The sequence below is a fragment of the Tiliqua scincoides genome, chromosome 8, assembly GCF_035046505.1.
Source record: "Tiliqua scincoides isolate rTilSci1 chromosome 8, rTilSci1.hap2, whole genome shotgun sequence".
Classification (NCBI taxonomy): domain Eukaryota; kingdom Metazoa; phylum Chordata; class Lepidosauria; order Squamata; family Scincidae; genus Tiliqua; species Tiliqua scincoides.
In genome coordinates, this window is record NC_089828.1 from 31,027,786 (window position 1) to 31,044,873 (window position 17,088).

At 44.1% G+C, this 17,088-nt stretch overlaps 1 protein-coding gene across 1 annotated transcript; it reads right to left on the reverse strand.

Annotated features, from left to right (window-relative positions):
• Positions 1-5,518: 5,518 nt before the first annotated feature.
• Positions 5,519-14,005, reverse strand: CCDC194 (coiled-coil domain containing 194). The gene is made up of 3 exons (XM_066635539.1): positions 13,676-14,005; positions 6,488-6,584; positions 5,519-5,655 (listed from the first exon to the last, which is right to left on the reverse strand). Exons 1-3 carry the CDS (start codon positions 14,003-14,005, stop codon positions 5,519-5,521), a joined length of 564 nt encoding a protein of 187 aa, XP_066491636.1.
• Between the last annotated feature and the right edge of the window lie 3,083 nt (positions 14,006-17,088).

The following is a 17,088-nucleotide window of genomic DNA, read 5'->3' on the forward strand; positions in this document are numbered from 1 at the left end:
GATATGAAGGCAACATCCCCCTGCCACTCTTGCCCCCAGCACCTGGTATTATAGTAGACTGCCTCTGAACATGGAGGTTTTGTTTAGCTATAGTTAAGGCCATAAGAAGAGGTGGATCAGATGAAACATTCTTTTAGTTCAGTGTCCTAATTCCCACAGTGGCCAAACCACTGGTATTGAGAAGCTCAGAAGCAGGTCGTGAGGGCAAGAGCTCTGTGGTCGACCCCCAGCAACAGGCCTTCAGAGGCACAAACTTCATACTGGTTCCCTACTGATCATGGCTAATATGCCTTTGATAGACATTTCCTCCTCCATGAAGGTGGCCCGTCCTGTTTGCAAGCCATCTAATAGCTATCTAATGCGGTTTGCAACTGCATGTAATAGCAGTGATTTCCATTAATTAATCACAAATTAGGTAAAAAGGTGTTTTCTTTTGTGTGTGTCTCCTGTATCTCTTGCCCATTAGTCTCCCTGAGTGGCCTCAAGTTTTACTACTCCACTTTCTCCACACCAGGCATCATTCCATAAAGCTTGGTCACGCTTGCCTCCTTTGTTGCCATTTTTCTAAGCTCAAAAGATCCACACTATTTAGCCTTTCCCCTTAGGAAAAGTCCTCCAACCCCTGGATCCTTTCGGTTGCTCTTTTTTTCTCTCCTAACCAGGCACTTGGCCAGCCACTCAGTTGCCGTTGAATGACCGGATTCTGCATACAGCTACTGCCACTTGCTGACTTTTTCAACGCTAGAAATAGCTCCCTAATCGGCCAACTCTCTCCTGGCCAACTCAGAAGCTCAGATGACTCTTCCTTGCTGACACTTAACACCCAACCAAACTGGATTAATAGCGATCCAATGTATTTACCCACAAGCTACAGTAGCTGCATTTGAACTGAAGCTCACCATTCTACCTTGCTCATTGTATCTTTTTTCCTTCCACTGATGTTTCTGCACGGTTTAGATTTTGACCGTGAGCTCCTTGGGGCAGGGTCTTCTCTGCAAGAAGGACTGAAAATCCAGATGGCATTCTACAAATTAAATAACTCATACTGACATAATAACTCATCAGCATCTCTCTCTCTCTCTCTCTCTCTCTCTCTCTCTCTCTCTCTCTCTCTCTATCTGTTCTGAACTCTGTTGAGTTCAGTGGGCCTTACTCCCAGGTAAGTACGTGATTTAGGTCAAAAAGCAGTTTAGATTAGATATTAGATAAAATAGCAGTTTCTCAGGGGCTCTCTTCCAGATATATAAGCAATATTTCTCTTTCAGATTCTAACATGGAATAAAGCTGGTTTCTTCCAGAAATGCAGTTTGCTCCTTCTGTGGTTCCCCCCCCCCATATTTTTCTTCTGGGATTGCCACTAGTTTACAGCTTAAATGCTCCAACAAACAGAATTGCTTTCTGGGATGTGGGGTGCTGGAAAGGTTACTCGCCTTAACTACAGAGCCACTTCCATAACATTATAAAACCAGATTCAGCTCCAAATCCGAAGTTAAATTTATAAGCTATGGCTACACTGAGTTTTGACCCTCTGAAATAGTCAGGTCACAATCCGGCACAAAGCTGGGCGTACTGAAGCAACATTCACTTTCGGGGTGGTGGTGGTGGTTCCACATGCATCCTGGTGCACCAGGTGAAAACTGCAGTAATTGAGAGCTTAATTTGTGTGAAAAATTGACAACAATCTTGACCTTCTCCAAAAGTAGCAACCAGATGCTTCTCTGTGCACCACATCTCTATGCCAGAAAATGCTGGACCTGTAGAATTTCTGCTTGCCAGGCAGCCAATAAAAGATAGTGGCAGCCAAGAGTTTTAACATAATTGTTTAGGCAGATGTTTGATGTCAGCAAACAAGTTGTGTTTGGGTCATTTCCTTCCCTTTCTGCTTTGTCTTGAATTAATTTTTGCTGATTGATGTTTGTCGCAAGTTGTGTTTTTTTCTGTCAGTTGCTTTTCTAGATGATACCCTGAATTTTTTTTTTTTTTTTGGCCTTAATTGGTTTTCAGTCTCCTTGAACATTTGTGCAGAAAGGCAGATTGTAAATTCTTAGGGTGACATGGTCTCAGAGCACCTGCTCAAGATGCTCTACTGAAGTTCAGTGAATCTGGTCTTGCTTGGATGGGAGACAGCCAGGGGACCTCCATGGATGAGCTCCAGAAAGGCAGGATTAGGAAAAAGGTCCTAAAATAACTGGATTCAAACAAATGCAATGTGGAATGGGCAGTAAGTGTTGCAGGGATGGGCCTTTCATTCAACAGTATTTTGGAATGACTGATACTGAGATTTCCGCAAGCACTGCTGGATGAATGAGGGTATATTGCCTGCACTGTACAGTAAGCTTTCAGTGCCCCCTGGTGGTCACCTTCAGCACTGCAGTCTCAGGGCTCCCATTGTTGTGGATGAGAAGAGAGATTCGGTTGGTCCCCAAAGACAGGCAGTGTATTCTTTTCTTCTTCCTCTGGAATGTGTCATTTATGTAGTTAGTACTTTATCCTGCGCTCATGGGTGTCAACCTTTTACCAGCTTAGGTAAAATGTTTAGGATTTGCAGGAGACAACGATGTATGTTTTATGTTATGATTGTTTTTTTTTAAATAATAGCGATTTAATAGCAATTTTTAAAAAATAATAGTGATTTAAATGTAGCCCCTTTGTTTGGATCCTATGCCTTATTGCCTTTAACCTTATAAACCTTATTCCAGGTTTAGACTCCATACCTCATTAGACCAGTGGCTAGAGGGGGGTTGTGGGCCGCACTGGGTGACATGCACAAGGGGGGTGGCACCACAACTAGCAAAAAATTTTTAAATCTTGGTATTTTTGAATAATACCATCATGTTGTATACCGTTTGGTGCATAATTTCATGCTGAATTCAATGAAATGAACCATGTCGAAATATCTCTTATTCTATCAAAAGTTATAGCCAAAAAACCAGCGGGAGTGGGTGGGGTGATGGTGCATCACCATGCCCACCACCTGGGGTGTTACCCTGCCAACTACATGGGAGCGGGTCCATCATGGGGTTGACGTGCTGGCCTCCAGCACCAGGTGACCCAAGTGACGCCTCTGAGTTAGCCTCTGTCTGAGCCCTCAGTAAACCAATTTTCTCTCTTCACCCTTGTGTAGTTCAATTTCTCCAACAGATGCTTTTAATTCCATTTTAAAATGTTTATACCTTTGTTTTAAACTATTGCAACCCACTCCAAGAATTTGGGATAAAATGAACCAGATCTTTTGATGAAGTATAATAAGCTTCAAAGTAGGAATAAGTGATAAGTGATAACACTCTAACAAAAAAAAAAACTCAGTGGGACTTGCTTCTAACTCAGTCGGACTTGCTTCTGAGTAGACATGCCTAGGATTGCACTGTAAAAGATTTACATTTGTGGTGACAGAAAGAGAAGATTTTGTTCAACGTTAGTGAATGTTTGACTCAAAGCTTTAAATTTGTCCCAATGTTTTGAATGGAATTGTGAATGATTTCTTTGTAACTTTGATTGTGATATTCTTTTGTTCTTCATTATTGTCCTGATTTTATGGCACAGAAGTTGTTTGACACATTTGATATTGCTGTGAGACAATCTGGGCAGGGGCTTGTTTGTGGCAAAGTTGCGTGTATGAAATAAATTCAATGTGCTGACAACATTTGAACCCCAACATTTAAATCTGCAGTTGTGTGTCTTCCTCTTCAAACTTAATTAAATTTCAAGGAAAAAACAATTAAATTTCAAGGAAAAAACAACCAACAACTCTGACTGATTGGGTGACAAATCAGCCTTTTAATTCACTATGAAACTGTAACATAGGAGAATATTTCAGCTCTGTTCTTCGTAAACTGGTTTGCTTTTTCCTCTGATACCATCGTTTTCCCCAAATTGCAACTGAATCAGAGGGGCATATGTGTGTGCAAGTGTGGGCATCAACAATTCCATTTTATACCCCCCCCCCCCAAAAAAAAAAAAAATAATGGAGATGGTAAAATCTCCCTTCATTCCCATCTCCTCAAAGACTCTGGTCTCTTGCTCCAAAGGAGAAATTTCAGCTCTTCCTAAAAACCAAGAATTAAAATAAATTAACAAACAGTTCATGAACAATAAGGATTATCCAATAGCCAATATTAAACAAACTCATTTTATTACTTCCCTCACTCTGCTTTAACTCTACAGGATATGCACTTTTTAGACCCCATATGTCCATGTATAACAATCTCTGCAACCCATAATCTGCGAGTTCTTTTCTTGTCTTTCAGTTTGAAGGTATATTTTATTGCAGTATATGTTTTTCTTCCTGTACTTTGCATTTTAAAAAAAATGCTTGAATGCCAGGCTAAATCCTGGGGGAAAAAACAACACTGAGGTTGCCCAAGCATGTGCAGAGTGCCCATTGCCCTTTTCCTTTCGCTATCCCTGCTTCCTCATACACACTGACAGGGGAAGAGGGCTTTCCAAGCACAAGATGCAACTAGCAACTGCCCTAGCATCTTTACTTCTGGAGACTTCCTCACAGCCTCCAGTCCGCTTTATTCACGGAAGGGCATGTTTGCTACCCTTGCATGAGGATTCCCCGCCCGCAAAAAACTCTCATCGCTCCAAAACTTACGAGCGGGAAAAGAATGCAAAAGCTTGCCAGCCCCCACAATAAGTACCGGAACGGGGGGCACCTGCGGCGGGCAGAGGAGCGGGCCCTGAGACGGCGTTGGAGGGAGGCAATCTCAGCCTGGTAGCTGTGCCTGTGGGGGGAGAGAGAGGCAGGAAAGAGGATTCAGACTGAAGAACAACTTGTCCTAGACCTGCTGCATCCCATACACAGACCCAAGACCAGTTTAGCTGGTACTTGAGCTGATGTGCTAAATGTCTCCCCAATTAACCTGGTGATGTGCCAGCAGCTTCTGCTCCTCCCATTTCTTGGACTGGGAAAGGAAGAGGATGATGGAGCAGAAGAGAAAGTGTGGAGGAGAGGAGAGTGATGGGCTAGAGTGTCCTATGCTCTAGCCCACAGACTCTCCTCCTCTACACTCCCTCTTCTGCTCGTTCCTCTTCTTCCTTTTCCAATCCAAGGCAGGAAGGAGCAGCAGTGAAGGCGAATGGATGTGTGGAGGTGGGCACATCCTGCCAATCTGCTTCCTGAGGCTGTAGCTACCTTCTAGTTAACAGTCCTCCATATTCAGGGGCATTGTAACGGTGCCACCTGCTGGGCACAAGCAACTAGGGAGAACTGTCACCTCCATATCCTGCTTGTAGACTTCCCAGAGATATTTGGTGAAGATCCTGTCTGATCCAGCATGGGCTCCCCCCCCCCCCGCATACTTACTAAAAATAATTTTCACAGCTTTGTCACTTGCAGCATCCACCCAAATTCAGGACACTGATCTCTGTAAAAAGTGACCCAAGGAATTTCCACAAATGTTCCTAGAATCCTCTAAAAATTCTGCAAAATAAATTTCCATCCAGAGTTCCACCAGAGCAGAACCTTTCAGATGCATCTGGAATGTCCTTTAAACAATACTTTGATCAAGGCAACTCACAAGCTTTCCTGGAGTGCATTCTGTCTGGCCTCGCAGTGTTCCTTTTCTGCCTCCGCAGTGGCCTGCTTGCCTAGGACTGACTCCAGCTGCTCTTGAAGTCCGGCCACCTGGTCCTGCCACTGGGCCATCTCCACTGCAGGAGGGTGAGGAAAGAGCAGAGAGCACAGGGTTGGAGGCGAAAGAGGTTTCCAAAATCTTGCAAATCTGAATTTCTCCTTGCATTTTCAGAACATTTTGAGTTCTGGAATTTATGAAGTTGTTTGGCTTCCAGAGAGGAGCCATGCATTTGGAATCCATTGTTCCACTACTCCATTTTTTATTTCCGAATTTTGTACTGGACATGCTCAGTATGCTGCACTTCACTGATTTACTATAAAATACTTTAATTCCCTCAGCTCCTTTGTGTCTTTTCCTTTCTTCTACATGCAGGCACTGATTTAACGCCGCAAAAAAGCCTGATGGAGTTGTCTGCACAGTTGCATCGGGTCTTTTTTGTGCAGTGTTTTACCGATGTACAAGACTCCATGAGCTTAAATGCCTTGCAAAAAAGAATCTTGCTGCAGTCATATCCCCCATCACATCAGGATTGCTTTTTGCAGTGTTTTATCAATGTGCACCAGTAATGCAGAGGAAAAGACAAAGGGCCTGAGGAAGACAAAAGCTGCAGCAGGTATGTACATTCAGAATCATTTTGATAGAAAATGTTTGGATGAAATAATATTTACAAAACTTGGGCATCGTATGCACTGTGATGGGGTAAAACATCTGATGGGGAAGCTCTTTGCAGGTTATGGGGCCTCTGGTTGGGGATGGAGACTTCTGGCTGAGGGCAAAGGCTCAGGCTTGCCAGTGCAGATGTAGACAAGCAGGTTGGGTTCAGCCTAATGTTATGCCTCCCAGACTGTAGCACCCATTCTAATTCTTTTCCTGGGACTGTTGCAACCCACTTCATCAGGCCACCTCACCCTGCAGTGCGCCATTTCGACTGTCCATCTCTGTGCCTTCAGCTTGCAGGGCAAACATCTCATTGTGAAGGACCGAGAGATTGGTATTCAATAGAGTCTACGAGAGAGGAGAACATTAACAGCAAAGGAGAAAAAAATCTGTTTCTGGTACTGTGAGATCATGCCCTTATTTTGTAGGATCCTAACAGCACAATCCTGGTCAGGTCTACTTAGGTGTCTACTCAGTGTCTACTACTGCACTACTAAGAAGCACCACAGACGCTCGCCTATAGGTTGAGAGAGATAGAATTCATAATGTGGAATTTATGACTTATGATTTGAAGCAGAACTTGTAGCCTTAAGTTAGAAAGCACCTAGCTTGGTCAAAGCTATTAGAGGTAGTTGGCAATACAAATATTCCTTATGTAAACAGAGCACTGAGAGGCTCTGAAAATATAGATAAGGGATAGGGAGTAGAAAGGGAAGACTAGATAAAGTTAGATGCTTCAAATGCCACCCAATTAAACCTAAAAGTAAACAAAGTAGTAGAGGACAGTGAAAGTTCAAGCTTTAATACGCATGCTTAATGAACAAATGAATATTAACTCTCCCGCCCTGCTTAGCTGATTAGGGACGCAATCCTAACCCACTTTCCAGCACCGACATAAGGGCAATGCAGCTCCTAGGTAAGAAAACAAGAATTCCCTTACTTTGTGGAGGCCTCCATGAGTGCCCCCCCCCCAACTGCAGGATGCAGCACACGTCCCATGGGAACAGCTATGCCTGTGCTGGACAGTGGGTTAGGGTTTGGGCCTAGGTCATTTATATGAACATGGGATGTATGTATAGGGTGGGGGAACATATCAAGGAGTAATATGTTGGAGGTGGTCCGACAAGAATGTAACCCCCTAGTAATTCAGCCAATGATGAATGGGGGAGAGATTTCGGATGGGGAAAGGGCTATAAATTATGTACTCTGTTGTCGCTTCAATGTGCTGGTCCTGACAAGCACTGTAGTCTGGATCACTCCCTTTACTGCAGTAAAGATTCAAATTACTATTGCCAATAAGCCTTGTGTGGTTTCTAACATTTTGGTCTGAGCTGCCTCTAACAAAGTCAATCCAACAGATAAGTCGAGGGCAGGGTTTGAGCCAACGATCATGGAATTTTCTATGACCCTGGGATAAGTCAGGGGTTAAACTTAGGGGGGGTGTCTGACTATAGTTTTGCCTGATTTTACCCGAGGCCAGATCCTGAAAAATAACCTACCACTAATTGTTACCTAAGTGTAGTCTCTAATTTATTAAAAACATAGTAAAAGATCATAAGATACATTTTTAATCTTTTTAAATTCTGGTCTTCACCACCTTTTTGTAAACGCTATCAGAATAAGTGCACTGTAAACAACATACCAGTAAAACAGTGGTTCCCAACCTAGTATTCATGTACTCCCAGGGACACTCAACAGGACCTTTAGGGGTACTTGAAAAAGAATGGCATAATGGCAGAAAAAGGCAGGTCGTGCTCCAGAATGCCTTGCAAGGCAGGAATGCCTTGCAAGGACCAGCAAGGCAGGAAGGGAGGTAGCTACTTGGCTGTGAAAGCCCCACCAATAGCTAGTTTTTGGTCATCAATTCATCTGTGAACCAGTGATTGAAAACCAGCACAGTAAAAAAGCTGAAACATAATACGGAAAGTGATCAATCACCCAGAATTTCTCAGCACACTTCTGGTGCAAAACAGTGCAAAGGCAGAGTCTTCTGTTCTTCAAACAGATAAAAAGAGAAAACACAGTGATAAATGTTGCAAGGTTGAAAGGCAACTCAAGAATAACTCGATACTCAGGAGTGAAGGTTTGCAGGCTTTATTTCATTGCATGCAATGGGCATCTCATGGGACCAATGTCTCAAAGCATGAGAGCAATTACCAATGTTAAATGGACCCTTTATACCATTCTGCATTCTTTGTTTGAAAATCTAAACTTCCCATTGGCTGAAATTTTACATCATAGATAGGACAAACTCCTAATAGGCTATAGATAACCTTAGAGACACCTGATAGGTGTGTTTCAGGTTACAGGTTTCCATAAAAGGTAAAATCAGACATTTAAACATATTGAATTACTAAGTTTTCAGAAACCAGTAGGATGCGCTGTAACATCATTTACTCAGTTTTGAACCTAACTCACATCCATCATTTCAATTAAGAGTAATTTGAAATGTACTGACCTCATTAAAAGAGAGCAGTTTAACACAAAGACAGGTGTGAAGGCCAACTTGATAAGATATTTTCTTGGCAGAACTGACTCATCCCTCATTAGGATGGCCTGGTACGAGCGGCCTATCTTATCTCTTCTGCGTTCCTTTTCTATGTGTGAGTCCAAACATTGAATACCTGTGGAGCCCCTCTGCAAACTAAAGCTTCTTGTCTTTTCTTAAGTGTCTCTTAAGACTTTTCTAAAATCAAGCAACCTTTTGGTTCCTTAAGAACTACTTCTATGGCTACTATGTCCCCATATGTGAATTACAATTTAGGGCAAAGACTATTTTGTCCTAGCTCTTGCCTATGTGTGCTTTTTGCTCTGAAATCATGAATTTAGAATATAAGTTATAAGTAAATACAGGCAGAGTGAATGTACTTGTTAAGACGTGTGTACTTCTGCCAAGATAAGGCCTATCTCTTCGTTGTTTAGCTTCCTTATCTCTACCTTATGTTCCAGAGTGTTTACACTCTGAGGCCTAAAACAGCTTCTGTGAGCAGCTTCTGTGAGACTAACAATTTTGCTTTTAAATGAAGTCAAACAGCTTTTTACTATTCTCTGTGTTTCCATGCTTTAGCAATGTGGCTTTTAAGCTATTTACTTGAATGGCATATTACCCAGGTTGCTGTCACCCTAGTTATTCTGCCACCTTCCATCAATAAATACATGAAGTCTGGGCTTTCATATAAAGGAGATGAGGGCTTGTATTATTAATTACAAACATTTTGCTAAGATGAAGGGTACAATTTATGGAAATAGGCTGCCAAGGGATATGCAAGTGAAAAAGGTTGGGAACCACTGCAGGAGAACCATGAATCAAATCCACCTTTAAGGTGTCTGATGTGTTAAGCCAGAAGCTCTACATACAACATACAACTCATAACACGTAACTGAGAGTGTGCAATTCAATTCACAGCAGAGAGATTAGATATTTGCAACCCCTTTTTACTCAGAAGCAGACCCGCTGCTTTCCATGGGTGTTATTCTTAAGTAATGGTGCACTGAATTGTAGCCTGGGTCTTTGTTTCAAATGGAAAGGAGGATCCCATCCTGGTGTTGGAAAAACAGACCTGCTTTGCAAGCATGTGCAAAGCAGAACCAGGCTGCAGCAGAAGGAAGGAGAATAAAAGATTAACTTTGGCTGGAATTTCCTAGTGAAGTTACTGTAGAAACAAATGATCTCTGTGGTGCCTGCCTGCTACTTGAGCAAGAAACAAACTTTTCAGAGTTGAAAGGCTCTGCCCTCTGATTGACCCGGAGATAAGGCGAAGTGATAACTGGAGCTTGATTACTTGCCAAAAATTTTAAGTACTATAGGCGTATGCTAAGTCCCTTTGGGTTCAATGAAATTTACTCCCAGGTAAGTATGTATAGGATTGCAAAATGATTTAATGATCAGCCCAAACCTATCCGTCCCCTCCCCACTGGTGTAGCCATGCCAAAACTAGGCACACTGTATCCAGCGGGTTAGGGCCGACTTGGAGACTTCAGCAGGGAAAGGGAATTTAAATCCACTTACTCCTTCAAAGGCCTCTTGCTCTGCAGTGGATCTCATCAGACCTGCATAAGCAGTTTCACTAGTGCAAGTCAGTGGAGCAAAAGGGGACGGGAAGGCTATTGCTGGAGGGATAGGATCCAGTGTGTGCCATCACCAGTGGGTCCATCCCTTCCTGTAGCTTCTCCACTCTCCATTCTTTCGCATCCTGCCCAGTTGCGCTCTGCAGCAGTGCAGGGGCCCTCCAAACCTCTCCCACTCCCCCCTCCAAACCCCTCTGCTTTTTTCCACCACTTATAGCTGTAAAGGAAGCTCTTCAGGACAACAATGAACACCCATGATTGAATTTCCAGAATTGTCCTCCTTGCCCAGTCTTTGTTTTTGTCAGGAAATGCTTTAATTGTGTCCATTCATGTTTCTCCAGGAGGCCTCCGAGTTCCCTCAAGGTCTTTGGAGTCTGGCTGCATTCCAGCCATGCTAGCAGCAGCTACAGAATATGTAGACGGGTAGTCGATTCTGAGCGACTGCCTGGGGGCGTATGAAATTATATGTGTGCTAGGAAAAGAGGGAGCCTGCCTGGAAGGGTGTGTCCTCGATCTAAGAATAAGCCACCCTGCTATCCCCTCCTGGATTGTGTAGTTGTGTCAGCGGCCAAACATTTTTAAAAATATGTTTTCAACAAAAGGATTCTGCTGCAGTTCCTTTCCAAAGACAGCTCTTCCGAAGAAAAGCCCTAACTGCAGTATGAAGGCTTAAAGCAGTGGTTCTCACACTTTTATCACCGGGACCCACTTTTTAGAATGAGAATCTGTCGGGACCCACCGGAAGTGATGTCATGACCGGAAGTGACATCATCAAGCCTTTTTTGCAATCCTAGGCTACAGTCTTACCCACACCTTCCCAAGAGTAAGCCCCATTGGCTATCATTATTAAAAGCATATACACAGTAGTCTATTGAAAGTACATATCTGTCACATTCCCCCAAATGCAGTCATGTCCCATGAGAGCATCAAGTCTAATATATGAAAAATAAAATTGAAATGAATGGGAACCCACCTGAAATGGGCTCACGACCCACCTAGTGGGTCCCAACACACAGTTTGAGAAACACTGGCTTAAAGGCATCTAGCCTAGACATGCCTGCAGTATTTTTCTGTAACAGGTGGAGTGTTGCAATCAGAGTTGGCCATGACTTTCCCAAACGGTGCAATCCAAAGTGAATTTTTTGGGATTCTTCTAAGACCCAACCTCGGAGAATTTTCAAGGACAGCCAACTACATTTCTAGAAGACAAGACCAACTATTTCTGAGGGGGTTCCTAAGCCACAAAGTCCTTCTATAAATCTACGGTGTGGCTACAGGTGCATAGTTTTGGTTGCTCTATTGCTAAAAGGATTTTAACATAAATACCCAAATAAAAGAATATCACAGAGCTGGGAAAACATGGAAGAACCATACAAGGAGAAGCATCTGCCGGGGGTATGGGAGTAGTCATATACCTTATATACGTATATGTATAACTTTGCTGTCAATTAGCCTCTTCTTGCTACTTTTGATGATTCACTGAAGAAGTAAACAATTAGCCTATAGAACCTGGCTGCGAGCACCAGCATGCTGTAGCAGTTTGTGAGTCCACCTGATAATACTTTGCAAGTTTTGCTCTATACACTTTGCTCATAAAATCAAAGACAATAAAATTTTCTTTCTTTCTTTCTTTCTTTCTTTCTTTTTCTTTCTTTCTTTCTTTCTTTTTCTTTCTTTCTTTCTTTCTTTCTTTCTTTCTTTCTTTCTTTCTTTCTTTCTTTCTTTCTTTCTTTCTTTCTTTCTTTCTTTCTTTCTTTCTTTCTTTCTTTCTTTCTTTCTTTCTTTCTTTCTTTCTTTCTTTCTTTCTTTCTTTCTTTCTTTCTTTCTTTCTTTCTTTCTTTCTTTCTTTCTTTCTTTCTTTCTTTCTTTCTTTCTTTCTTTCTTTCTTTCTTTCTTTCTTTCTTTCTTTCTTTCTTTCTTTCTTTCTTTCTTTCTTTCTTTCTTTCTTTCTTTCTTTCTATGCTGATCTGAACTGAACAGATCACCTTCCTTGGAACCCAAAGAACCTTCACCCAGAACTGGGGCCCAAGGCAGGGGTCTTTTTAGTTGACAAAAAGGCAACTCACAGCACAGTCCTGTTCATGCCACCAAGGAGTAAGTTCAATGGGACTTACTCCCAAGTAAGTGTGTATAGGACTGAAGCCTATGGAAAGACACACTAGAGAGGCTAATGAAATTGTGTACAGAGCAGACAACGTGAGGAAGGACAATTTCTCCCTCTTTCATAGCACTAAGGATATTGCAAAAGTTGCCAGATGAGAGAGACAGGGCAGAGAAAAAGCAGAATTACCTTATGGAACTTCCTGCCACAAGGTGGGATGATGGGCACTATGTCTTTTAAAACAGAGCTAATTTATTCATTAATAAGGGGGGGGGGGTTCTGTCAAAAGGCATCAGCCATGAGAGCTGGAACCTTCATGTTCATCAAGTGCTATCTTTCTGAAGTGCCAGATGCTGAGGACAAGAACTACTGAAAGGCATTTCTTTCATATCCTACCTGTAGTATTCCTTGAGGTGTTTGACTAGTCTCTATGAGGAACCAGGATGCTGGATGAGATGGACCCGCGCTCTGGTCCAGCAGAGTTGCTCATGTTCTTATAAAGAATTTAATACTGCAAGATGTGATGATGAGCACTGGCTTAGCTTTAACGCATTAGAGACATTTACAGAAGCTTCAGCTATTGTGCTAGCTCTTGTAGCCAAGAACAGAGCCTCCGCAGTCAGAGGTTGTCTACTTCAGAATATGATCAGCTGAACATGAACAGCAGAAAAGGGCTTTTCCTTTATGCCCATCTTGTGGACTTCCCAGAAGCATCTGGCTGGCCATTGTTAGAAATAGGACTCTGGGCTACATGGACCCATCTTGGCCTGATCCTGCTAACATTCTTGTTAAAACAGAATTACAGTTCAATCATTTGTGTATCTACTCAAAAGTAAGTCCCACTGAGTTGAATGGGAATTACTCCCAGAAGAGGGTGTGTAGAATTGCATCTTCACAGCCCAATCCTATTCCTGTCTACTCAGAACTAAGTCCCACTGTAGTCAAGGGGGCTTACTGCCAGGTAAGTGCAGCTAGGATTGCAGCCTTAAAGAAATTCATGAAGAAATGGCCTAACTGCAATCTCCATTATCAATGATAATGGGAGATGGAACCTCCTTGGCCAGGGGCAGTCCATCTCAGAAAACTTGTCAACAGCTGGGGAAGATGTTTTCAAGCCCCACTTGTGAGTGTCTCATGCAGGGATCTATCTGGCCATTGTTGGAATCAGGACATTGAGCAGTCCAGTAGGTCTGTTGTGATGCTCTTACCATCACAGTGAAATTCACCAGCATTTCCACCCACCACTCCTCCTCACACCTCTATAACATACCGTGTTTTCCCAGCAGGCCATCAGGGTGGCATTGAGCCTCTTCTTGCCATCTTTGGCTTGGCTCAGCTGCCTCTGGAGTTCCTTCTCTCTCTGTGCCAACTTCTCCATTTGCTTCCCGCGCTCGACTCTTTCCTTTTCCAACTCTGCCACCCGATCAACCAGCGCCACTGTCTCGTTCGAGGCCCGCTCGTGGCACGCTTTCAGCTGGCGGGCCGCTTCCGAGTGCCACACCATCACGGCCACAGAGACCGTCACTGCAGCCACCAGGAGCAGGAGGATGGCGCACAGACCCAAGACTTTCAGGGTGGTTCGGGTGGCTGAGGGATCCATAGGTCTGTCTCTCTCCAGTGGGTTGGCACCTCTGCCTGTAAGCTGATGCCAATGCCTACTGAACACCAGGAGCTGCAGCTGCTTTCCCTTTGCGATAATTGCTCTGCGTGGGTTTCTTTGGGCTAAGCTGAACCTGTCATCTGTGGCTCACCACAGGCCACTGAAAAAGGACCATAATAGAATTGTTTGCAACACCTTTTGCCATGAGCAGATGTGTATCTGTCAAGATGGGCAACGGACCCTGGAACAAGTCCACTCCTCTCTCCATCATGCCAGCAACCTTAAAGCCAGGCCACTCCTCCCATCTCTCATAGACAGCACCTGAATCCTTTTGGGTCCCTTTAGGCTAATTTTAGATTATAAGCCTAGCAAGGTAAGAATGTATACTTCTTTGCACCACACCTAGCAATTTTTGTTTCTTCACAAATAGAAGATGAACCAGCGCCTCCATGTGTCTCTGACCCATGCACCAATCCATTTTTCAAAATACCAAACCGGTATAGAAGAGCCACTGTGTTGGATGAGATTCATCTCGCCTTGCATCCTGTTTCCAACAGTGGCAGACTGATGCTTCCAGAGATGCCACAAAAGGCTTTCTCTGTTTGTCTCTAGCACCTGGTATTCAAAGATAGACTGCCTCTGAACATGGAGGTTCTATACACCACTGTGGCTGATAGCTATGGATAAAGTCCTCCTCTATCTCTGCAAATGTGTTTAATCCCCATTTAAAACCATTTCAGCCACTGACCACCATTGCTGCATCTTGTGGCAGTTCAGTTCTATAAATCAGCGGCTCCCAACCTTTACATGCCTGTGGACCACTGAGGCAACAATTGAAATTGTTGTGGACCACAATGCAGTTGTGGGTGCTCTGGTCTCTGCCGTCTCTGCTGGGTTGTCTCCCAAGTGCTCACCCATGGACTATCAGAGAGAACAGAGAATGGACCACCCACGGCTTCATGTGTTTGGGGGATGAGGTAGAGACACTGCATATCTAAGGATTACTGTGTAAAAGAATTTGAAGAATTTCATGTTTGTCTGAATATTTCCATTTTTCGTTATTAATTCTGGTGCGAGGATTTCAAAATGCCACTATTTTTGGCATAGCATCAACAGTTTAACCACAGTTTACAAAATGCAGTTGCATGCTACGTGTATTACAGTGCATTAGGTCAGAGATTCCCAAACTGCAGGGTCATGACCCACCAGGGGAACTGAAAGTGCGTCATTTTCCCTTAAGGGGATTGGCCCAGAAATGAGTGCCAAAGCAATTGCAGTGCTGCTGGGAGAAAGGGATTTTAAAAGTTTCCTGGAGGGTTGTGCTGGTGTCCAAGAGGGTCCTGGAGGTTCACAGCCCCCTTTGTGAGTCTCCACGCTGCTCCGAATCCCTCCGATCTGTGATCAGTGCCCACGTCTGGCTTCCACCCAAAAACCGGAAGTGAGCTCTGATTACAAATCTGAGTGATTTGGAGCAGTGCGGAGGCTCGCAGAGGGGGCTGCGAGCCTTCAGGACCCTCTTGGACAGCAGCACAACCCCCCACCGGGAACTTTTAAAAGCTCTTGCTCCTTGCAGCACCGCGAGCACTGTGGTGCCATTGGGGCCTACCTCCCACCCCCACCAAAACTTACAGCCTTCCCGATGTCTGAACAGGACTTTGGGAACTACTGCATTAGGCAATAAGATAGATACAAACACAAAATTTAAGATAACTAAAAAGTTTTAATGATATAAAAAAATCTAAGGTTACAGTTGGAATCAGCACCTCTGAATTGTACAGGCTGAGTATCCTCTTTCCAGACCACCTGGGACAGGAAGGTGTCTAGATTTTGTAATAGGATGTTGGCAACCTTCAGTCTCAAAAGACTCTGGTATCGCACTCTGAATGGTGGTTCTGGCACAGCGTCTAGTGTGGCTGAAAAGACCGATTCGGGAGTGACGATCCCTTCCACACTGGGAGCAAGTTTAGTGTGTCCCCAGTCTGTCTCCCTGGCTATGGGCCTTCCTTCTTTGCCTCTTTGCCTCAGTCTGTTGGCAAAGTGTCTCTTCAAACTGGGAAAGGCCATGCTGCACTGCCTGCCTCCAAGCAGAACACTCAGAGGCCAAGGTTTCCCATCTGTTGAGGTTAATTCCTAAGGCTTTCAGATCCCTCTTGCAGATATCCTTGTATTGCAGCTGTGGTCTGCCCTTAGGGCACTTTCCCTGCACAAGTTCTCCATAGAGGAGATCCTTTGGGATCTGACCATCGCCCATTCTCACGACATGACCAAGCCAACGCAGGCGTCTCTGTTTCAGCAGTGCATACATGCTAGGGATTCCAGCTCGTTCCAGGACTGTGTTGTTTGGAACTTTGTCCTGCCAGGTGATACCAAGGATGCGACGGAGGCAGCGCATGTGGAAAGCGTTCAGCTTCTTCTCCTGTTGTGTGTGAAGAGTCCATGACTTGCTGCAGTACAGAAGTGTACTCAAGACACAAGCTCTGTAGACCTGGATCTTGGTATGTTCCGTCAGCTTCTTGTTGGACCAGACTCTCTTTGCGAGCCTGGAAAATGTGGTAGCTGCTTTGCTGATGTGTCTGTTTAGCTCGGTATTGAGAGAAAGAGTGTCGGAGATCGTTGAGCCAAGGTACACAAAGTCATGGACAACCTCCAGTTCATGCGCAGAGATTGTAATGCAGGGAGGTGAGTCCACATCCTGAACCATGACCTGTGTTTTCTTCAGGCTGATTGTAAGTCCAAAGTCTTGGCAGGCCTTGCTAAAATAGTTCATGAGCTGCTGGAGATCTTTGGCAGAGTGGGCGGTGACAGCTGCATTGTCGGCAAAGAGGAAGTCACGCAGACATTTCAGCTGGACTTTGCTCTCAGTCTGGAGAGGTTGAAGAGCTTTCCGTCTGATCTGGTCTGGAGATAGATGCCTTCTGTTGCAGTTCCAAAGGCCTGCTTCAGCAGGACAGTGAAGAAAATCCCAAACAAGGTCAGCGCAAGAACACAGCCCTGCTTCAGATGTCAAAGGGGTCTGATGTTGAGCTGTCAAAGACTACAGTGCCCTTCATGTCCTCGTGGAAGGCCCTGATGATGCTGAGGAG

Coding starts and splice junctions, on each gene's coding strand:
- CCDC194 (XM_066635539.1), bottom strand. CDS start 14,005: ATGGATCCCTCAGCCACCCGAACCACCCTGAAAGTCTTGGGTCTGTGC. Junction 6,585..13,675: donor TGGCCTGCTGGGAAAACACG/GTATGTTATAGA, acceptor CCTCTCTCGTAG/ACTCTATTGAATACCAATCT. Junction 5,656..6,487: donor TCGAAATGGCGCACTGCAGG/GTGAGGTGGCCT, acceptor ACCCTCCTGCAG/TGGAGATGGCCCAGTGGCAG.